Source organism: Tachysurus vachellii, chromosome 22, assembly GCF_030014155.1.
Source record: "Tachysurus vachellii isolate PV-2020 chromosome 22, HZAU_Pvac_v1, whole genome shotgun sequence".
Lineage (NCBI taxonomy): Eukaryota > Metazoa > Chordata > Actinopteri > Siluriformes > Bagridae > Tachysurus > Tachysurus vachellii.
Window position 1 is genome coordinate 13,791,675 of NC_083481.1, and position 22,849 is coordinate 13,814,523.

The 22,849-nt window shown below is 41.2% G+C and overlaps 4 protein-coding genes across 7 annotated transcripts; 1 reads left to right on the forward strand and 3 right to left on the reverse strand.

Annotated features, from left to right (window-relative positions):
• Positions 1–1,751: 1,751 nt before the first annotated feature.
• tmem167b (transmembrane protein 167B) lies at positions 1,752–3,462 on the reverse strand. The gene is made up of 3 exons (XM_060858636.1): positions 3,314–3,462; positions 2,634–2,765; positions 1,752–2,271 (listed from the first exon to the last, which is right to left on the reverse strand). The coding sequence occupies exons 1-3, from the start codon at positions 3,321–3,323 to the stop codon at positions 2,189–2,191; spliced, it is 225 nt and encodes a 74-aa protein (XP_060714619.1). The 5' UTR covers positions 3,324–3,462; the 3' UTR covers positions 1,752–2,188.
• A 1,960-nt stretch (positions 3,463–5,422) lies between these two features.
• On the forward strand, positions 5,423–7,784 carry si:ch211-160o17.6 (protein FAM107B). The gene is made up of 5 exons (XM_060858490.1): positions 5,423–5,539; positions 5,980–6,019; positions 6,115–6,259; positions 7,292–7,436; positions 7,646–7,784. The coding sequence occupies exons 1-5, from the start codon at positions 5,516–5,518 to the stop codon at positions 7,739–7,741; spliced, it is 450 nt and encodes a 149-aa protein (XP_060714473.1). The 5' UTR covers positions 5,423–5,515; the 3' UTR covers positions 7,742–7,784.
• A 56-nt stretch (positions 7,785–7,840) lies between these two features.
• Positions 7,841–10,204, reverse strand: b3galt6 (UDP-Gal:betaGal beta 1,3-galactosyltransferase polypeptide 6). The gene has a single exon (XM_060858489.1). It carries the CDS (start codon positions 9,506–9,508, stop codon positions 8,504–8,506), a length of 1,005 nt encoding a protein of 334 aa, XP_060714472.1. The 5' UTR covers positions 9,509–10,204; the 3' UTR covers positions 7,841–8,503.
• Positions 10,205–11,122: 918 nt separating this feature from the next.
• Positions 11,123–22,617, reverse strand: hipk1b (homeodomain interacting protein kinase 1b). Of its 4 annotated transcripts, XM_060857566.1 has the most exons (18): positions 22,513–22,617; positions 22,241–22,368; positions 20,157–20,824; positions 19,574–19,947; positions 19,256–19,379; positions 19,051–19,170; positions 18,835–18,921; positions 18,541–18,725; positions 18,290–18,440; positions 17,114–17,300; positions 16,558–16,676; positions 16,177–16,317; positions 14,620–14,777; positions 14,293–14,430; positions 13,889–14,017; positions 13,319–13,527; positions 13,054–13,172; positions 11,123–12,746 (listed from the first exon to the last, which is right to left on the reverse strand). In XM_060857566.1, the coding sequence occupies exons 2-18, from the start codon at positions 22,248–22,250 to the stop codon at positions 12,348–12,350; spliced, it is 3,318 nt and encodes a 1,105-aa protein (XP_060713549.1). In that variant the 5' UTR covers positions 22,251–22,368; positions 22,513–22,617; the 3' UTR covers positions 11,123–12,347. The 4 variants fall into 4 exon arrangements, with proteins under 4 accessions (XP_060713549.1, XP_060713550.1, XP_060713552.1 ...); XM_060857567.1 differs by lacking the exon at positions 22,513–22,617 and having other exon boundaries at positions 13,319–13,524; positions 22,241–22,506; XM_060857569.1 differs by lacking the exons at positions 16,177–16,317; positions 22,513–22,617 and having other exon boundaries at positions 22,241–22,506.
• Between the last annotated feature and the right edge of the window lie 232 nt (positions 22,618–22,849).

The following is a 22,849-nucleotide window of genomic DNA, read 5'->3' on the forward strand; positions in this document are numbered from 1 at the left end:
ACGTCACTAAGAAGTCTGTGATACCTGCGATACGTAGAAATATACGTTCGGGTTTTTTTTTTATTATCATTTATTTTGTTGCACGAATCTTCTCAAACAATATACTGAGACGTTTCACGTCATTGAACACTGCACACGCGATCCCGTTTGTCGTCATTGCGTGAACGCGCACGCGATTTGCCTGATCTCGCGTTGATTGTGTGTGTGTGTGCGTGCAGAATGGAAGATGGTGTCTAATCAAAATACTTATGCACTGACTAGTATAACACTGTATTATCATTAACACACTTTTTCCAGGTAAAGTGTGTAATAGTGTAAACATGTAACGTCCATTTCCCTGATTTGTTACTTGTCTACTTCTGTGGTCTGTGTGGAATCGAAATGACAGCAGACACACGTTATATTTTTGCTTGTGCTTCTTTGTCATCAGTGTTTTTCTCCCCATATGTATTTGTCCGACTTCACTTCGCCCTCTGGTGGCGGCTTTTGGTAATTGCACAGCGTGCAATCATTTACAGAGTTACAAAGTACAGACACGTCATATGGGTGGAGGTCCTGATGTAAGCTGTAAATATTTGAGTCATATAATCACTCATTTGATTGAGGGTTCCTTGGAGTATGAAACTCATTTAAGAGACGCCCCCTACTGTTCAAACCAAAGAAAAACACACAAACACATTTGAACACATTTAAACTTCAAGCATGATCACAGCACTGATGATCCGAGATTTTTATCTCCTTACCATGAATAAATTTGTGAATAAAGCATTGCTTTATGTCATACCAGCTCAAATATCTTCTTATACCAGTATTACATCAATACTACGAAAACAACACAGCAGACACCTAAGACACCTTGCATACACTTTAAATAAAGTTCTTACAGCATGCCTCACAATCTCAGCAATATGTTGTTGTTGTTTTTTAATCATTAGTCCCAGTGAATTACTCATTACTCATTATTGCAGAAGCTGATGTCATGCAAAATGAATCAAACCTTCTGACCAATCAGAATCTAGGATTCATTGGTATAGAAGCATGTCCAGGGCTTACACTCTGTATTTAATTCAATTTAAATACAAAAAGAACAATGATACCAACACCGTCCTCTTGTTGAGCAGCATGAACACTCCGTAAAGACAGCAATGAGCATGGGCAGACGTACATAAATATACAAATTGATTTCTTTAGCTAATAATAACAGACTGAGAGTGTGGGGCTCGAATCTGCAAGGCAGTTTTAAAACTATGACACTTTGGAAACAGATTGCTTATTACTCCTTTTTGCTGTAGAAAAGAAAATCTCATCCGTTTTGTAAGATAGATTTTTTTAATATTATACTATTTACTCTATTATCTCATACAGTATATTTACACATACCAACCTCCAACATTTCACACCGCTGTACGGAAGAATATCTATATTATATATTAATATGATATGAGATTCATGCCACAGCAAAGAATCAATGAAACCGTGGCATTAACAGGCATGAGAGGAACCGCATATTAATGTAACGTATCAAGAAAAGTCCTAAAGCCAAAAAGTAGGCAAAAAAAGCCAAAAAAATAGTGTATGCACTTTATAAATATCTTTAGATTATCAGATTTATACTCATCATCTGGATAACCAAAGCCTCGGTTTAAGTGTGCTTAAGTTTAAGTGTGTAGCAGAAAGCAAAATGGAGGAAGAGGACTGGCACACCATGTCATCATGCTGAAAATACAGCAGCGGATGAGAAACATTAGGCATTTATGACCAATTATAAGATTTAATAAAGCGTGCAGACAAGCTACAGCCTTACTAAGCACTTTGCTTCTATAAAAATTAAACAATTTACAAATAATTAAAAAAGAAGATAGTGTCTTGAACCTTTTTCATTCTAACACCATTTCATGTTTAACTGTGACAATAACAAGTGAAAGCTAAACATTCATACAAATCATTTGTCCTTAATCTTATTTCTTCCTTTACTCCGATTTAAACGCATTTACCTCCAGTTGGAGGCGAAGACAAATAATCATATGAGGGGAGACAAGATGGTTACAACATAGAGAAACAGGTAGGATGCAGGAATGTAGAGCAGAGTCCGTGTGTGTCCTGATGGTTGGATTCGGTTGTATTACTTTCCAAATGGCACTCCAGGCCTCAACATCCAAATAGTGTCCATGAGGCGGCTCAATCATTGTCATTTCAAAAAGATCATATAGAAGGCCATACACAAACAGGAGAGCGCCACGACGACGTGAAGCCGGGTCCCGATTACCGCCGCTGTGAGAAAAAGAATATAAATAAATATTATAAATAAATAAATAATAAGGTTAATACACACACAACTGAGTACGATCAGGAAGAACACACGTGTGGCACAGTCCAAGGACACGACACAAAAGCCAGGGCAAGACCGCTTTTAGTTGATATCCCTGAAATCATCCCTAAAATATTTTCTATCATATTAACACATTTATCGAGCAGGATTGAAACAATGCACAACATTTTCTGCAGGTCACTTCTTTGTGTACTGCATTTCATGTCTCGATATTTTCCATGCTCAGTTTATATGACGTATATTATTTAGAAAGCTTTAAAAAAACATCATCCTGGAATCAACACACAAAAAAAACCATGCTGACCTTTATAGAAGACGCCCCACACGCCTTTCTTCTCTGATAACAGCCAGCTGTTGAGGCGAGGAACCTTCTTCAGATACGCACAAGTACAAATAAAAAGAAGACCAAATACCAGGATACCGTCAAAGGAGTACACTGTGAACAGAAGAAGAGAAATAATCTGTCATCTTTAATAAGATAAATACAGTACAGTCATATTACATATTCAACTCGTTACTATTTCTATGAAGCTGATTGTCCTAAAATACTGAGATGTATCTGTATTGGGAATATTGTGACAGAAAGGGAAACCGATTATTAAACGTTATTAAGTCTGTTGACAGAGATAAGTGACCTAGAAAGTCTTAATTAGCCGCGTTAGCTCTTAATTAGCCGCGTTAGCTCTTAATTAGCCGCGTTAGCTCTGGTTACATTTCTGCCCTGGTGACGTGTTCGCTGATATCGACACCTACACGAGCAACAAACATAAAAAAAACCTGTTGTAATGCTTATTATCCCGGTATATTAGTGTGAACGCTGTGTAACTGAGGCTCTAAGTCAGGCCACGTCCACAGACGAGTTAGCAAACAAACTAATATTAGCATGCTAACTCGTTAGCTTAGCAGCTAGCCTGTACTGTAATGGCCGTATCTCTATAGTGACAGCTTATATAAATCGTGTGGTGTCGGTGTTAGCAGTCCTACCGTTTGTCATGGTGGAAGCGGTTTGTTGTGCTTTGGGAGAAAAAAAGTAAATAAAAAAACAACAAGAGACTGCTAACTGGTTTCTATTTTGCACCCATAATAAGCAGCCATTACAAACCACCAACAGGGGATGCACTTATTTCCAGGGATTTCAGAACAGCGTAACAGATATTGCGTCATCGGGTAGGCGTGGCCTACTTGATAATCTAACCATAACCATAACCGTAGTTTTTGGTTGTTTATTTGTTTCCTAAAATAAATCTACCTGCATGACTGTTTGGTCCTCCGTAGTATGCTGTTTTTTTTTTTTGGAAAGAGGGAGTTTTTCCAAGACCTCCGGAAACAAGCCCACTTTACGTCGTGGTAACGAAACCCCTGGAATTTCGTGAATGCCCCACCAGCAGGAGAAGAACGGAATTGTGGGGGAAAAAACCTCTTCTACTGCTTCTTGTTGTAGTTTGATGTAGTTGGATAAAGAACAGACTGGTTCATTACCGCCCCCTACTGATATGTAGTGTAAGACTATATTCATTCATTCATTCATTCATTCATTCTACCGCTTATCCGAACTACCTCGGGTCACGGGGAGCCTGTGCCTATCTCAGGCGTCATTGGGCATCAAGGCAGGATACACCCTGGACGGAGTGCCAACCCATCGCAGGGCACACACACTCTCATTCACTCACGCAATCACACACTAGGGACAATTTTCCAGAGATGCCAATCAACCTACCATGCATGTCTTTGGACCGGGGGGGGAAACCGGAGTACCCGGAGGAAACCCCCGAGGCACGGGGAGAACATGCAAACTACACACACACAAGGTGGAGGCGGGAATCGAACCCCGACCCTGGAGGTGTGAGGCGAACGTATGATTACAATTGGGCAAACCACCGTGCCCCCTAAGACTATATTAAAAACATTTAATCTTACAAAACTACATGACTGGTGTTCTTTAAGATACTGATTATTACCTCCCTGACTTTCAGGTTATAAGACATGTTTCTATAGGTATGAGAACTGTTTTCCTGACACTTCCACTGAGACATGAAGGAGCCACTACATGCTGTTGGTGCCAGACAGGCCGGTAAAATAACTCCTTGTGGTTTTATCACACAGCAGTCTCTATATATTACACAGTAAGCGATGGTTCTCCTGCCACGATAGGAAGGAACGGTCAGACCGTTCAAGCTGGACGAAGGCTTTACAACCTGCCGTGAGCAGAAAAGCATCTCAGAATGCATCCGGCTCTCCAGTTGTATTGATGTTTGAACATTAACAGAAGCTCTTGGACTGTAACTGCATGATTTTCTGCATTTGCGCTGCTTCCTCATTAATGGTTGATTAGATAAATACATCATTGCAGAGGGGTACATGTGTTTTTATTAAAGTGGCCTGAGAGTGTAGATGTTCTGTATTTATCACTTCACTAATGGCCATCAGACCACCAGTACAACAATCAGTGGTTTACACAATAAATATACAATACAGCATTAAAATCAATGCAGCATTAAGCTGATACTCAACAAAACACCAAGCATTGTGTTCTCTTCATGCTTAATCATGCTTTAATGAACCCTGGCAAGACCAGAGACAGCTTTTCTGGCACAAAGTAGCTCACATACGGTGGAGTCAGCTGTCGTCTGCTTGTTTTTGCAACCCGCTGTTTCAGTGTGTGTGGCAGTTTGCCCAGGTGATTCTGTCTTAGTCTGAGCTACACCCTCTCTACGTGAGAGCAAATCCAATGTCTTTGCATAAGGTTCTCAATGTCACTTCTGGAAGTATACAGAAAGAAAAAAAAAGTTGGTTATTATATTTAAATTCTTCAGGTTAAAAAAAGTATCTGAAATTCAGGAAAATGTCTTCACCAAACTAGTTACTAGTTATAATGTTTAATATAATAATTACTAATAGAAATATTGTCTGAAATAAACCAGCAGTCTACTAATCTATCTATAAATACGTACAATTGTGTCTAAAAAGGCTGTCCACCTGCAGTATACCATCTGCTCTGTCTTAAATCTGATCAAGACCCATTTCATGCTCTGCCAGAGGTGTGATTAGATGGCTAATGCCATTACGTGAGACTGCCGTGTACAATTTCGACTCGAACCCTCTAATGGATTTTCAGCAGGCGTGTGTGTGTGTTTTGTACTAGTGTTCACTTGAAAGTAACTAGCTCCTTACTGAAAAACAAAGAGTATGCTGCTTTACTACGTACAGCAGGTAAGCTTGGTTTATGATCCATGCTCATGTGGTATAAAACAATGGAAATAATTTGTGTGGTTAGAAGATGAATATGTTTTGCCACAAAGAAATATGGTAAGACTTGTCATGGATAGACAGGCATGTCATAGAGTTTATTGTCTCTGTTTACATATTCACTATCAAAATTCTTTTACATTTTAAATAGGGACCTCAAACTTAAATAGAAATCTTTGGGTACAAATCTTTTTAAAAGGTTTTTAAAAATGTTTATTTTCAGGTTTAAACTGGGAAATAAATCCCACATTGTCTCAGTCATTTGGATGCATCTTTATATCACTGATATAGACTTGAAACACATTGGAAGAAATACCAGATTTATTTCTTGCTAGACGACTCACGCCTTCGTAATTTATATATTCACTTAAATGATTTTTTCTTCCTCTGCCCTCCATCTGAAGATGGTTTCACCAAAAAGTGTAGAGACAGCTTGTCACGCAGGTATTATTTCAGCCTTTAATTCTATCTAAACACACTTACAACTTAACAAAAAGTCCTTGACGAATAAAGAGAATATTTGAATATTCTTTGAATAGAAAACTCCAGGTCTGAAACAGCAGCACAGCAGCAGATAATGGAAAATCATGATCATCTGATTCGGCCCAAGAAACCTTCGAACCCTGTGTTAGAGTCACCGAGCCACCGAGTTCTGCACCGAGAACTTCGTGTCAGCCACAGATGGTGAGCTAATGGTTTTAATATTCACTAAAATGAAGATACATACTATTATAGAAGTGTCTGTTGGAGCTCAACATGCATGGATGTCCAAAGCTTGGCTTAATGAGTGTACTTTATAAATAACTGCACATTAGAAGTATATATATTGTACATACACATATACTTCTCTTTGAAAATATTATAGCATGTGACTAGGTCATTATTTGACATACACTTCAGAAGTATATACAGTGTATACAGTTTATGTTGTAATATCGTAACCATGAGATGATGATTGTGACGTATAATATGGTTAATATCCTATAATTTACATATTGCTCATTTCTAGCTCTTCCAACCACTAGACAACTTTTTTAATGATTTGACATGGTAGCTTAACTAAGCAGGTCTGAATTGGTGTTTTGTTTACCCACTGAAGACCTCAGAACATATGCCGAGTTACCTGTCCACAGAGATAATCACATGGATCAGGGACGACTTCTTAACCAGGGCATGGCTTCTGATCTGGGGTGAAGCAAATAGGCTGTCTGAGCTGATTTAAATGTGGATAAAAAAAAACCAGTGAACCAGTGACCATGCTGTAGGAAGCTTCCTATCGACTGCTAAATAAATAGTGAATGGCACAGTAATAGCCGCCTATATCAAACCGTACAGCCGGACTGTATCTAAAACATATAGTACATTTTAATACCAATAACATTTTGTTCTGAGACTGAATACTGAGTTTTCCACATCAACAGTTCACATACATGATAAAATATGTAAAGGTTTTTTTTTAATTGTGTCAACAAAACCTTGATTGTAAACTAGTCTATATAAGTTACCAGGGGTTTCCTAAACAAGGAAATGTTTAGCAAAAGAAAGAAAAATCTGAGTTGAAATTGAGAGCAATTAATCATGTAAGAATGACTACATGAATGCAAATCAATACTTCTTCGTAAGGATATTAGTTTTTGTTTTGTGTAATATTTGTCTTTGTTCAGTTTTTTTTTAAACCATGCTAACATTGTGTGTGACAACGTGCTGAGAGTGCAGGGGGCTGTTGCCTGCTGAGAAGTGCGAGCTGCAGAGGGTGATGGAGCAGAGGAGGCTGGAGCAGCAGCGAGAGAGAGAACAGGCTCTGAGACCCCTCACGGATCTGGAGCAAGAACTGAGCAAAAGAAGACAAAGATTACTAGCGGTATAAAGACTGAGAGCTCAGACAGTCAATATTTATGCTGCTCCACTTCCTGACACTAGATGATGACTTGGTAAATGATTAACGACCAGAAGCTTCAATCGAACTCTACAGTTATTGAGGCAGTTTTTATTATGTTCCTAAATGTGATCATAGTATATGAGATTTATTATTAGACATTGGACTAATCTGTAATTCTGCTCTTTTTTCAGTATGAACTGGAGGAAAAGAAGAAACAAGAAGATCTGCAGAACGTACCCGAGTTTGTGCGTGTGAAGGACAACCTGAGACGTGTCCGTGTGTCGTAAATGAGTCCCCCATCATCTGGAATTCCTTTGCTTTCATCAGAGCTTTAATTAAAGAAAACTTCCATTTTATTAGCAGTTAAAATCAGCAGATGTGAGAGGTGGCGTTTCATTAGAATTTTATTATAATAAAATAACGATCACAGATGCACTGCGCAACAAAAACGTTTGAGAGAACAACATGAAGGAGGTATAATCTGTGGCTCAGTAGTAACAGAGTGTTATTAATACAACTGATGGTATTTCAAAATTGACATGTAAACAGGCAAATGAGATCTCGTACACGATACTGCCTGCTACAGTATTTTTAAGAGCTATTTGAAATATAACAAGTGTGAAGTGAGCAATGTTGTCTGTTAGTGTAAAAAATAAATAAAAAAACATCATAAAATTATGTATGCAGCAGCTGAAATATGCAAATCCATTTCTGTTGTGATTTTTCTGCTTGTCAGCATTTTGTTCCAGTTAGGTTTTACTCATTGCATTGGTACAATCCAAATAAATAAAAGTCATATTAAATAAATGTATCCCAAGTTTTAACTATGATCCACAATGCTTTTTGTCCATTAAATGTTGCCCATATCTGCAAATCCACTCAGCATCTAGCTTGGACATGGTCACGCCTGGACTTAAAAGGAACTGCCCAAACATACAGAAGAGGACTGTTAGAGCGTAACATTGTGACGCAAGTCCACATAAGCCGCTGGCTGGTCAAGCACAGACCACTAAAAATAACAATGAATGTGTGAGACATCCTCAGGGAAGTCAAGGGATACCGTCTTTGCGCTGGCAGCACTGCGATGGCGGAACGCTCCAGTCATAAATATACGACAGGCGTAGCTTCACCTCCTCTTTGCACAGGCGTCCGTCTCTCTGCAGCGTCTGGTGCTTCTCGAGCATGTCCTCCAGACTCTGCTTGTGAGTGACCAGATACTTATTGCTGCAACCCCTCGATTTGTACTCGGTATCGAAGCGCGGGTCATGCAGCCGTTTCACATCAACTGGCGCGAGCCAGGCGCCCAGAGAGACGTCCTCGCTCTGCCATGTCTTCAGGTAAGCAGAGTTCAAGTGTACATAATGCACCAAATCTGCAGAGAGCACGTAGCCACCGCCTAAAGCGTACGGTATGTAATAGTCACATAACTCCCAGGTGCTCTCTTTCCACTTTCCGGCCGCTTTGACGCGGCCTCGTCCAGAGAAAAAGCCCCAGTAAAGGCGTCTAGGCTCCTTACTCTTGAGCTCCTCCTTGAGCAGGTCCAAACGGGCGAACGTATCGTCGTCTGCCTTCAGGACGAACCTGAAGTCCAGTTTTTGATCGAGCCATGAGTAGGCATGTATCAACTTTAGTGTCAGGTTCTCATAGGAGTCACGGAGTTCGGGGAGGAGGAGAAGGTCTCCGTGACGCATCTGCTCCGTCTCTAGATTCCGCATGTCCTCGGATGGTAAGCCCAGAGTGCCAATTGCGAACAAAGCAAGCACATCAGGGTCGGTTTTGGAGAGCCAGGTGCTGCGGATGATGCTGCGCCGCTCCGTGTATTTTGGACCCGTAGTAACGAGGACCACCAGGAAAGCCGAGATCTCCTTGGCGTCAGAAAGTGAAGCTGGACGCTCGGGTCGGGGTTGAGCCCGTGGTGCGGAGCCAGGCGAGTCGGGAGGTTTCAGTGTCTCCGAGGTGCATTTGGCGAGGAAAATGAGGACTGTGACGAACAAACAGAGGACCCCGAGCACCAGGGCAGTCTTATGGCGGCACACGAGCCGGACAAAATTCATGGTGTTACAGCTGGAGGGAAGCAGATTAAAACTCAACAATTTACTGTGTACATCTGAAATGCGCACACTATGACATTATTTGTTACAAGGAATAAAATAATAAGATCCTGGATCAAGGAATTATTTTAAAGCACATAGTTAGTATCCCAAGGATCCGTCTGGATTCGAGCTTTCTGTCAGTGACACTCGTAAATAAAAAAAAACACCAACAATCTCATGTTGTGGCCAAGAAACCAAGTCAGTCACTGAGGTAAAACGCACTGAGGTAAAAGATGTCAGTGACGTCGGACAACAACATTTAAGACAAAATTAGAGTGAAGATGCGTTGTGTCATTAGGCAGCTTAAAAAAACAGATCACTTTCACAGATCACCGGTTGCAGGTGGAAATATAATATAATACAAATGCGTTAATTCGCTTTTACCCAGGATTTACACGCTTGAGGCTAACGAGGGATTGTTAGCTTGAGGCTAACAACCTACCAAACAACAGAGCTAGCATAGCTTCACAAGGCTAAACAGGACGTTAAAACCGTAAGCCTTCTTCCATCGTTGCCCAGCTTAATAAATAACGTTACTTAATAATTAATAACGCCAGACATGGAGCAATATTTCGTATTAATCGTAATAATCTCGTCAGTTTTTCTCCTCAGACACAGCGGCACTCTGACAGGAGGAGGCGGTTAGCTGTAGGTTGGTGATGACGCAGGCGGCAAACTAGCATGCTAGCTTACTAGCTTAGTAAATAGTATGTAAAATAAAGTACCAATCCATACAGGCAATGCTGTATACTAGCAAACTAAACAGTATAGAGAAATAAACGCCCCTATAATTACAATACACTATACTAAAGTAATAAACAGTATGGAGGAATATAAATATTTATACTGTCGCACTAAACAGTATGGACAAATATACACATAACAGCATACTAACATACTTCACAGTATGGATTAATATAAACGGTTCTAAAGTATTAATCATATGAAAAATATACACCACAAAACAGTGAATATTTCTGCAGCCAGGGATTATTTTAACTGTAAACACACAGTTAATTAAAAAAAATAAATAAATTAATTTAACTATATAAAATAAGATATAATTTTATATATTCATTAATTTTATATATAAAATTAATATATATTTGAATATATAAACACAGTTAAAAATAAACACAGTTAAAGAAATAACAAAAAAATATATTTACAAAATGCAACTGAATTTAAAATGATATTTAATATAATAAGAACTACTTCTGGATTTAAAACTCACAGAAAACATTTTATTAAAAATGTCAAATGATAATGAAATAATAAACATGATGTCTGGCTCCAGATTCATATGTAACAAAAGCCCCCCGAAACATCTGTCCAGATTTAGGACACCTGAAAATCAAGTATAAATATAGACTGACAGTGAGACCCAATTAGTCCTAGATATGAAGGAACACGTTTTTGTCATAGGCTTTGATGGACTTTTGTCCCAAAATAAGTGTTTCCACACCAAGGGCTTCCGCTAAGGTTTTTGGAACCCTGTGCTTACTAAAGATTAAGAAATCATTACATTGATACATAACAAACTCATTCATTTTAAATCAAACAAGACACCCAGAATCGAATTGTGTTGTTTATTTGATGTTATCACAGCGGAGGCATTCTGACGCGAGTTAATTAAAAAAATGCACACAGTATTCACGTAGTCTATGTGACAATGTACTCTTGACTTCAAAAATCAACTGCCATACATGGAGAGAAAGAAAGTCAAGGCACATCATCTTACAGAGAGCAGAACAAGTAAGACCATAAAGTTCAGACAGTGTTCTTCTGAGCAGAGGATCTGCATATCGAGCCAGTGATTGGTCACCAAATAAAGTCAACCTGCCTCATTACAGGATGTGGTTTATTTCAGGGGAAACATGAAATTAAAACATGCTCAAAAGCTCACCAACATTGTGCCTTGGACTTTGACAGGTCATATTTTTTGGTGTTAGATATTGCATTCTGCAAAGCAGATTCTCCGCCCAGCATCAAACAGAGTCTTAACGTCACATCAATTCAGCAAACGAATCAACATGTTTTCCTGAAGGAAATTTCGTCAGTACATTTTCATTGGCTTTGACAAAAATCACAGTTCTAAAGCTCCCCCCAAATCAAGAGGCATTAATGGACTTCAAGAAGATAAAAACGACTCAAGACAAAACCAGGAAATCTTTCGAAATCTATCATTTTACGTTCAGCACAACATACGTCCTACATTTCTACGTTGCCTTGGGATTAACTAACACTTAAGTCTTGATTTAAATAATGGAGCCACATGGGCACCGTACACACTCGCCATCTTTTTTTTTTTTTTTTTAAACTCCCAGTTCTTTTCAGTCATTTCAGTACACAGCTTCCACTAAAGTAAAATACAAACACAGTGGGAACATAACTTAAAATGATACAAAAAAAGGGTCTAAACAGAACACAAAACATTAAAACAAGTCTAAAGGGAGAGAAAGTGGGTTACAGGGTTAGTGTGGAACTTTTAGTAGTAGACAAAGAACAGCAGGAGGCACGCTGTACCTGACTCCTGTCCTCACTTTGAGTCAGCATCATTAATAGTGTTCCTCTATTGCTAATGAAGGTCATTTTTAACACATTTTGTTTCTGTGCTAAAAAAATAAACTTAACCCTAACTCATAGCAGGACTTTTTAAGAAGGATACAAACTGAGACCGGTAAAATAGAATATTTCTAAGTATCAACCTTAAAAAAAATCTCTAAAATAGTTCAATTAAATAGGTAATAGCAGTTACGGTTGCAGCAGTTTCAACGGCGAGGGTTCTTCACGGTGAGCCTCAGATGTACGGATACTGAGGAACTCTACCGGGACTGAGCTGATAGCCACTATAAGTTCCGCTTCCTCTAGTGGTGCTGGTGTTTGGGCCCATATACGGGTGGTCAGGGAAATGTTGCTGGTAGTGGGCGGGCAATCTGTGGACGACGCCACTCACCGGCTCTTTGGGGATAAGACCGGTTGCGTAGGGGCCGGCTGGAGCGTGGACGGAAGGGGACGCGCCATGAACGAGGAGCTGCTCCATGGTGCGGGGGGCAGACCCGGGGTACGGGTATAAGCCAGGCGCACCGGTGAAGGACACGGCCTCCTGGAGGCGGTACTGAGAGGAAGAGGACGGGTATGTCTGCTGGCGCCGAAGTGAAGAGCCGCCAGTGGAGTCTTGAGATGATGAAACTGTGGTCTGTAGAAACAAATAAAAAAAAATTCTAGTGTCCACTGTTTATCTAGAAGTTAATGGCATAAAGCCACGAGAGTGTCCAAACAACAAGTACTAGTTTTATCCTTTATCAAAAAGTAATAAAATCATTAGACTACAGCAATCTCATATTAATGAAACAGTTTGTACACAGCAAACTTTTCCACTAGTGGACTGCTTCGGACTCTTTTTTTTTTTTTTTTTTTAATCATCTCCACTCAACAAACCTACTCCTTACAAGAAACCCACTCTTACAAGATCACACACACACATTTATAGAGCAGCTCATCACCTGGCTGAGGTTGAGAGGTTGGGATCTACTGGGCTCCTGCTGATTAACACTCTCTCTTGAGCTGCAAGGTTGACGTGTGGCCACCCTCTTCGGTTTGATGTAAGCATTCTGAGCGACTCCTTTATATAGCACACAAAGGTACATTTTTAAAAATCAGCTTCAGTCTGACAGACAACTGAACACCTTAAATCAGCAGACTGAAAGGATGTTTCTTGATCTATCTTGCATTCATGTCTCAGAAGAGCAGGTTGTAGTTAAAGCTCACCTGGAGCTGCTTTGGTGGATACTAAGCTTTCCCCTGGCTGAATTTTCACTGACGGAACAACAATCGCTAAAGACTTTGCCAGACGTGAGGGCTGAGTTCCCACCGTGCCCTTCCGGGGCAAAGGGGTCAGAGGACTCGCGGTGGAGGAGTCAGAGTCCAGCACCGTCACACAGCTGATAACATTGGCTCTCTGACTGGGACCACAGCTACTGGGGAAAGCAGCATTCATTAGTCAAGACAATAAAGGTAGTAATAATAATAATAATAATAATAATAACGATTTCAAATAAAGATACACAACCCAGCATCAGAAACAAAACTGCTCTTAATCTTTCTTAGAGCTTGATTAAAACAATGCACATAAAAACTCCTTATTTTTGTTTGTTTTATGTTCTTTAAATATAAGGTTTTAGATATAATTACAGCATAACGTATCCCAGGAAACCTCATATTTAAAGGAACAACAAATATATTTGATCAAATCAAATATAATATAATAAAAACTGTTTTCTCACAAGTATTTTTAATACACTTCTTCAGTAAAAAAAAGTGAACAGGAAGTGACCTCACCTGGCAGGGTGAAACTTCCTCTCATCCTCCTCATCCGAGTCGCTGTGAATGGTAATGACACTGACAGCTGGGCTTGGTGTGTCAGAAATGATAATTGGCTGGGAGAGGGCAGCGCGGTAAGAAGGACAGCTGCAGTGAAATCACAAGTTAGCCTTTTCACTTATTTAGTATTACAAAGTTAACTAATTATGGCTGTCTATAACATTCTAACATTTAATATCGAGTTTATTTACACATCTAATTTCCTTAGACTGAAGGACACGGCCATCTCAACCATCTCAAAGTTTTTTTTTTAATATTTCTCATTAGTACTAAGAGGTGTAGATGTTCATATTCCATTTTAAACATTTAAGCTAAATGAACAATTTATTCTTCTACATAGATTTAGTGGGTTAAATTTGTACCTGGTGCTGCTGTCTCCACCTCGAGCCCTGTTCCTCTTGCTCTGCGACGGCCGAACGGCGCTGGATAATCCACAGCCGAGGGACTGAGCAGAGTCCAGAACGCGGGGGTTCTGTTGGAGGACTGTACCATGAGAAGCCCTGGAAAGGACGATTTGAACCATCAGACAAGGACCATGAAATAAGGATTTAAATAACCATTCATGGACTTCCAAGTTAGTCAAGAGCTTGTGGAAAATCCTTTATTTTATACACATTTTATCTCATACAAGAAAATTTCAGATAACATACTGTGCTATTTTAAGTCTTTCCAGTCTAAACTATGCCTACCTCCATGTGGGCGTCTGCTGGGCAGAGCTGTCTGAGAGGATGGTCTCCAGCGGGGAATCTGTGAGGGTTGATGCTGTGCCTGCTCCGTGAAGGGCCATGCCTGGAACCTGCTGCCAGGCAGAGGGCAGGAGGATCTGCTGCGTGCCTGTCTGCCAGGCCTGCTGTGAGGACACACACAAGCTCGAGGTTTTTAGATGTTCTTATGCTTCACAGAGTGTAACACACGCTATAACGTTTTAAAGTAACCCTGAATACGGTAGTCAAGTCGAGCAGAATTATAGAAGTGGATCAATAGACTGAAAAACGGTGTGTGGATGTGTGTTTGTGTAGTGACTATATAAACATTGTAGCAGTACAAACATATTCAAAAGATAATGCAAAAAGTGTGCACCTGGCAACACTGCATAAACATTCACAGAGAGAAGTGTGTTTTACTGTTCCTTGTCCATTCATTTGCATTACACCACATTAGAGCTTTAATCAGAATCAGGGGTACTTTAATAGTCACAGTAAAATTCAGCAAACTACTGAGTACATGAAGACCATTACATGAAAAGGCTGCAGATGTAATAAAAATAATTAACAACACAGTATGAACACGGCGTGACCTTACAATCCTTTCACCAGCATGCGGATGGAATGCAGGTAGCTTGCGTGTGACTATACACATTAAAGCGCAGCCGAAACGCAACAATCCAGATCTGCATGAACCCCAGTACTTCTTTTTTCAAAGCCTAAAAAAAATAAAACCAGGCCGGAGCTTTTTGCGAAAGTACAGGCTTACTTTCATCACATTATGAAGCCAAGGCCAGCACGGCATACAACAGCCTTTCACAAGCGTTTAACGAAGAAAGAAGCAGGAAGGGGAAACAAATTATAACAGGCGGTCGAAGCCCAGTGACCTGTTGGAAGAGCGCTAGCTGTTAAAAACGGATTAGAATAAAAATAAAAAGGCAACTTTGCATAGAAAGCAATCGAGTCATAAACAAAAAAAGAGCCATGGCTTTGAGACAAAAGAAGACCTGTGGAACAACAAGGCTATGAGGAAGAATGTGAGTTCTTTTTTTTTGTGCGCTGGACAAGGTGACCTTCCTCCCCTGAAAGAAGACGAGAAGAGCAGGGGGTGTGGGGGAAGGGGAAACATCACAACAAGAAGCTGCAAGCAGCAAAAGAAAAAAGGGCGAGTCAGCACATGCGTCCCCATGCCTGGAGCAGACCTGCACTGAGAGAGAATGGAAGGGGGAAGGAAAAGAAACTAGGAGAGGGACAAATAGGGAAGAAAAGAGGTGGGAAACAGAAGGATCTGTACCACCCTACAAAGGCAAAATACCTGAACAACACTGAATCTCTGAATGACTGAAAATTCCTCCAATTCAGACATATTTGGTCACAATGTTATTTTTTTTGGTCATTTTGCCTTTATACAGCAGAATAAAAGGAAGAAAGGAAGAATGAAGAAAGATGAGAGAGATTCCAACAACACGGGAGAAGAACAGGGGTAGAAGGAATGAAAGATGATCATGTTAGTGGTGGAGTCCTGGGTGGGTCTCTCTTTACCAGCACGGTGGCCGTCTGCTCCAGGAGGGAAGGCCTTCCTACCCCGCAGCCCAACGCCAGGGGTAGCGGATACTGAGCGGCCAAAGGCACGCCCGCTGCCTGCGGATGCAAGGTAGCCACCATCAGCGGTGTACAGGAGCCCTGTGGATGAGGTTTCGCCAAAAAGTAGGATAAAATGCAAGGGAAAGGTTAGGGAAAAAAACTCCTGCGATATCCGGTAAAGGTTGATAAAGGATGCGATATCACGATATGTACAGATGTGCAGGGCCATCTTCTTCGTCTCCCTGCCACCTCCAATCATGATTAAATCAGGGACGATTTAAAGATCAGTCATTTTGTAGGCAGACAGTGACACTGACACACACACACACACAGACTTACCTGGGTGAGCATGCCCGGCTGAATCTGGAGAGACTGTGTGTTCTGGCTTTGCTGGACCACAGGAACACCATTCTCCATCCTGACTGGGTAGCTGGAGGTCTTACTGGAAGATGAAAGACCTTCAAAGGGAAGAAAGAAAATAGTTATTTAAAAAAAAAGAGATAGATAGAGATATAGATAGAGATATATATATATAGAGAGAGAGATATAGAGAGAGAGATAGAGATAGAGATATATAGATAGATAAACTGATCCATCCTAATTTCTGGGACATAAAATGACACCAAACCCAGAAATAATAACCCTATTGGCAAGTCAATAATGTGAATCATAAACAGTAAGCTGTCTTTTATATGATTATATTAAATGGATATCTTTTTCCAAAACAAACCTCTGATTGACAGCAGAGAGTAAAGTAGCTCTTTACAAATTGCAGCTTTAAAACAAGGCATGTCATGGTATATGCAGTGCACAGCATTTTATTTACTCTCCTGTACACTACTAACGGATGTGACGTACTTCAGAGTGTTTATAACAGTATAATGATTCTTATTACCCTGTATGGTAGTGGGTGGGCAGACGATGAGGGTCTGCTGGAACGGCTCGCTTTGGCCACACAGCTGAGGTGGGCGGCTCTGAAGGGGGATGCTGGACTGGGTCAGACCTGGGATGTTTATGGTGGCCTGTTGATAAAGAGTTGGCTGGTAATTGAGGAGAGGCACCGCTCCTCCGGCTGAGGGAACCTGAGGACACAGACACACACACGCACACCCATTCCAGTGAGGAGTGTCTTGAAGGCCTATTACCACCAAATGTATAAAGAGAACAAGCCTTTGCACTCACACTGTACCTGGGGAGTACAGGTTTCTCAATCTGGTGTTATCTAATCTCTACACTGTCACGATGATTAAATACAAGACTCGGGCCTGTATTAACAATTCTCTGAGCAGGTCTACTGTTTCTGAATCTGCTTCAACATGTTCTTAGGTCTATGTTCAGTCTACACAGTGAAATGTGTGGATAAACACACACTGAGGACAAAAGTGTAGACATTCTGTGCGATCAAGGACACAATGTCAAGCTTGTAAATAAAATAATCAGCAATGGGGTACTGTAGCACAGTCTAACATGAAGCAGTGAGGAAACTGATCATTTAAATATATACAAGTAACAATAGCTATAACACAATGTTCCTTTTTGACATCTCACATCAGGAGTCTGGAAACTCATTCCATAAACGTTCCATAAACAAACAACTCTTTACAGTATCTTGGTTTATCAGAGTAGCTGCCAAACGAGTTCCTGTAAATCAGTTAAATTCTAGAAAAGATAATGCATTAGAACTAGCATTAATATAAACCTCTGAACACCGTCAGAGCTGCTGCTGTAGAAAAGTAATCGCTACCTTCTGACCAATCTGATTCGTGATTGTGAATGTGAAACCAATCCAAAGTTAATTAAGTGACTTGAACCAGCTCAATGAAGTAGACAGGAAATCACAAAGAGGTCCAACATTTCTAGCAGAACGGAAGAGCTCCACTCTATTTTGTCTGTCCGTATTAATTATTTATGACCATAAAATAATGGCAGGAAGGCAGTGTATTAAGTATTATCTCTGATTAACTGATGAAGTCCCTATGTGCGAGTTAAAACAGCATTAAAAAAAAATTCCAGTATTTCTGAGACTAAACTAATACACACATTCGGTCTAAGGTCAGCAGTCGTGTCATACCTGGTTGTTCTGGTTGAGCTGACTGCTGAAGGTCACAGTCAGATTGCCTGCAGCACCAGGAACGGTATTAGCAGCGAAAAGAGCTTTCCCATTGTCGTAACCGCCGCTCCTCCTCTTACAGAGCTCCATGTTCTGAAAGCACGACTTCACGCTAAAACAAGGAAAAGTGCTTAGAACCGTCAGACTACATGCATACTCAAATCGATGTTCAAGCAGTCCCTCCCATAAGCCCTTGTGCCGTGTGCCCTTACTGAGAGCTGTGAGGAAAGTCCAGCAGATGGCTCATGGTGACAAAAGGATGTGCCAGGGTCTTGCTGGGAGTGATTCTTTTATCGGCGTCGAGCCGCAGCATCCGTTTCAACAGGTCGATGAACTCCCGTCGGTCGGCTTTCTCCGCCAGCATGTCCGTGCCCTCCAGGTGAGAAGACAAATTGACCTGGAAGAGGACCAGGAGCAGTGAAAAGGTCATGGAGAAGAATTTTATGCAGAGAGATCTTGGGGAAAAACTTGAATCATGCAGTCTGTGTGGTGTTTTTTATTTTTACCTGCATCATGTCATCCAGGCAATTAAAGATGTACTTTCGTGCTTCTTTGGACTTGATGCCCATTTCTGCCTCATGTTCTGTTGGGGTCTGTGAAAGGAAAAAAAAAAAAAGAAAAAAAAAAAAAAAAGGCCACTAGGTTTGCAAATACAAATGGTTTTCAATGTCAATGGTGTGAATGTGATGCAAATAAATAATAATAAAAAAAACCCAGCCCACCTTCAGCCTCCACAGAGGGTAGCTAGAGTCAGGGCCTCTGTGGAAAAAGCGGTTGGTCTTTGTGCCGGCGCTCAGAAGATACTCTGCTGGCAAACCCTGAGTCTGGGAAATGTAGCGGATCTGAAAGAAAACCAAATGCATTTACTTTTCATTACTGTGCATAACAATAAATTGGATTACTTTGATCAAAAGAGACAGTTGCTACCTGGTCATACTCAGACGCTCCAGGATACAGCGGCCATCCGAGGAAAAGCTCAGCAATCACGCAGCCCAGTGACCACATGTCAATGGCTTCACAGAAGGGCAGGCCAAGGATGATCTCAGGTGCTCTGAGAACATGGAGGAAAACCATCAAGGATTAGATCTAATATTCAAATGGGTTCTCTGTTTCATACTGTTAGTTAGATTTTAAAAATAAGGAAGTGAAAAAGTATTTGCCTTTGCCAGATCATCAGAGAAAGCTATAACATCAACAATATTTGCAAAATGTATAAACACTTGACGCACACACATACAAACACACCTGTAATAACGGGACTGCAGGTAGGTCGAGCACACAGCTTTGGAGACGTGGCTGGCCGAACCGAAGTCGATCACCTTCACCCTGTACGGCTGCCTGACAGGGTCCACCAGCATGATGTTCTCGGGCTTAAGGTCGGCGTGGATCAGGCCCAGACTCTTGAGCTTCATGAGCGCCGTGGCCACTTGCTGCAGGATGGGCCGGATGTGACGCAGGGGCAGTGGGCTGAACTTGCTGTGCTTAAGGAAGTCGTAGAGGTTCTGCTCCAGCATCTCAAACACCAAGCAAGTGTGACCTTTGTGCTGGAAGCACTCGTAAGAGCGCACAAAGTTGTATTCGTCTGCGTTCTCAGCACTCAGCCTGTTCAGGATGCTCACCTGAGGGGTGGGAGGACGGACATATCTGACTGTTGAAGTGCTTCTACAGTAATAATGCAGATAAAACCTAGTCTACTGAGGGTGAGAAATCACAATCGCAATGATTCAATTACTTTTAGACAGAAAAAGTGCACAAAAAAAATGATTCTAATCAGAATTTTTCAACATTTTACCATCTCAATAAAAAAAAGATACTTTAAATTTCTAACCTCTATCTGTCCTTGGCGTGCATATGACGGATGGTTCTTAAGAATCTTGATCGCTACAATTTCGTTGGTACCCCTTTTCCAACACTTGGCCACTTGTCCGAAAGTGCCACGCCCAAGGAACTCCAGCACTTCATAACTGCTAGACACAGAACAGAGGATCTCGTGCTGCACCAGCTGGTAGTCTCCTTCACAGTTTGAGCTGCTGCTCTTGGTGGTCGTTGCAGAGTGGGCGATGGACTGGGCCGTGGTGCCAACAGCAGCAGTGCGAGCAGAGAAGGCGGGCGCTGACAGCTCCTCAAGGATCTGCACGCTACCGCTGCCACTGTCGGCCCCTGCTGACCTATCAACCTCCTCATTCTTTCGCTTCACACCATACCTCTGCCCGCGGCTGGCGTGGAGGTCCGATGCCTGGGTGTTGTGGGATGCACGGTGGGCCTGAGCGTGGCTGCCAGTGCTGTCAGCAGCTCGAACCACCACTTGGCATCGAGAGGCAGGCGGGAAGACCAGGCCCGAGGTGCTGAAGGGGAGCGCAGGAGCTGGGTTGAAGCTGTAGGAGCTGTAGGCTTCCGTGTCCCACGCGCAGCTCTCCACCTTCATCTTTTTCACCCGGCAGAAGGCACTGGAAGACACGGATGGGGGGGAAAAGACTTGCAGCTGCGAGGCCATGCCTGCAAGAGAAGGCTGAGGTTTATTTACGCATTTCCTAATCTACATTCATATGTAAATGTCAGTGTGTGCACTCCAGGATGGTGTCACGTGTTCCAAACCAGCAAAGGAAAAGTACAAATTGAGAAAAGGTTTGCGTTTCCCTGGATCTGAGAGAATGGATTGAAAAATTAATTAAGAGGTTACTACTGTACTTCCAGGAATGCTTCATGTCCTGCAGGGTTCAGTCTTTTCCCCTTCTCTAACACGCCAACTTAAAGACAGGAAAAGTTGATAATTATCAGATTACTTGAATTAGGTGTCTTAGAGCAGGGAAAATATTAAAATGTGCAGGATAGTCAGCATTTCAGGGTCAGAAAAGTTAACCTGAGCTGCACTTGATCATTTGTGTCAAACTGCGCTGAACTGTGTCTCGCAATGCCTTCCACTTTCACACACACTAAATTAGTCTGTTACCTGATGTTGTAGATTTGTAGCTATTTCATGCAACATAATCTTTAAACTACTCAGTTCTGTTTTTGCACTAATTCTGCCTTTCGTATGTTGTTCCTAACCTTAGGTACATTTTTCTAATCCGCCAATCAGAATTTGCACAACGCATAGCTAAAAACCTGCACATCAAGCTCCTTTATCTATCTGGGGAAAAAAAACAACTAAAGAATGTACAGTGTTTAATAAACCGGCCACAGACCAGGATCCGATCATGCACTAAAACAATCTCGTGTACTGTAATGTTCGCAGCATAATTACTGGGTTTATTACCTATAATTGCAGTGTTTATTGCTTATAATTACAGTTACATTTATGGCATTTTGCAGACGCCTTTATCCAGAGTGACTTACAATTTATTTCAATTTATACAACTGAGCAATTGAGGGTTAAGGACCTTGTTCAGGGGAAGCAGCAGCTTGGCGGACCTGGGATTCGAACTCATGACCTTCTGATCATTAATCCAACACTTTAACCAGTGTTTATTTGCCAAAGTGTTCTGGACATATTTTCCCAACTATATCTATTATTATATGCTAAAACAGCTTGATTAGCAAAACAATATAGTGCTCAATACAACTAAGAAAAACAGATGTCAATAATCGATGAAACCCAAGCAACACCAGGAAAAAAGAAACTATATTAACTTTACAATTAATGGGACTAATCGACTCCGAATCGACTCCTAAAACAACGAATCGACTCCTAAAACAACTCAATCGTTACTACTTCATTTTATGCGTTTTAAAGCATTCATAAGGACACGGTAAGGACACAGGGAGCCATTTGGGATGTAGCCTGTAAAATCAACATTAGCTACCAGGTAGAAAACCTCCCAAACATCAGATATAACCGCGAATAAAGCAGGAAAACGTGTGGAAAGTATTTAACAACAAAATATGTATTGTGTAGCTTTAAAGCTTGTGTACCTGAGTTCATTCGTGCTCCTTTAGGACCAGTGCAGAGAGGTTTAAATCCCACGGATGTCGGATTAGGCCTTCATTGTTAGCTCGCTAGCTAACTAGCTTTCAACATGGAGCCGGTCCGCAGCAGCAGCCTAAACGACACCAGAGTCGAAAACAAGCTCGAATCAATCACCCACAAACAAATAAACTCAACAGTCACGAAGAGAATCCGTGTACGGCTAATCCTCGTTTTTAAACGCGCCCTCGAGAGCCACAAAATACGACAAACGTCTCACCCGAACATCGCAAGTCCGATTATCAGCTGCTTGACTCAGGCTTCCTGCAGGCAGAACTGCGCATGCGCAAACAGCCCAGCAGGAAGGCGGCGTTCGAACCACGCGCCCTGTTTTTTTTTGAGCTAGCTAAAACAGGACGTCATGCAAAACTTCTATAATTGGAATTGAGCATGTAAACGTCATTCAGGACATCCAGGAAATCTGTACTTTCTGTGATCTGAACAAACGTGTTCAGTGTATTAATACATTTCTGAATGTGGTGTAAATATCAGTGTGTGTGTGGGGGTGGTGGTGGCTGGGTCATTAATTTCATTAGAATTATATTTTTATATAATAC

Excerpts from the sequence above, each read along its gene's own strand:
- b3galt6 (XM_060858489.1), bottom strand. The coding sequence starts at position 9,508 with ATGAATTTTGTCCGGCTCGTGTGCCGCCATAAGACTGCCCTGGTGCTC.
- hipk1b (XM_060857566.1), bottom strand. Across the intron at positions 13,528-13,888 it reads AGGAAGTTTCACCCTGCCAG|TAGCTGTGGTCCCAGTCAGA; the intron begins GTGAGGTCACTT and ends TGCTTTCCCCAG. Across the intron at positions 13,173-13,318 it reads ATCCACCAAAGCAGCTCCAG|GAGTCGCTCAGAATGCTTAC; the intron begins GTGAGCTTTAAC and ends TGCTATATAAAG.
- si:ch211-160o17.6 (XM_060858490.1), top strand. The coding sequence starts at position 5,516 with ATGCTGCTTTACTACGTACAGCAG. Across the intron at positions 6,020-6,114 it reads AGAGACAGCTTGTCACGCAG|AAAACTCCAGGTCTGAAACA; the intron begins GTATTATTTCAG and ends TTCTTTGAATAG. Across the intron at positions 7,437-7,645 it reads GAAGACAAAGATTACTAGCG|TATGAACTGGAGGAAAAGAA; the intron begins GTATAAAGACTG and ends CTCTTTTTTCAG.
- tmem167b (XM_060858636.1), bottom strand. Across the intron at positions 2,272-2,633 it reads GTGGGGCGTCTTCTATAAAG|CGGCGGTAATCGGGACCCGG; the intron begins GTCAGCATGGTT and ends TTTTTCTCACAG.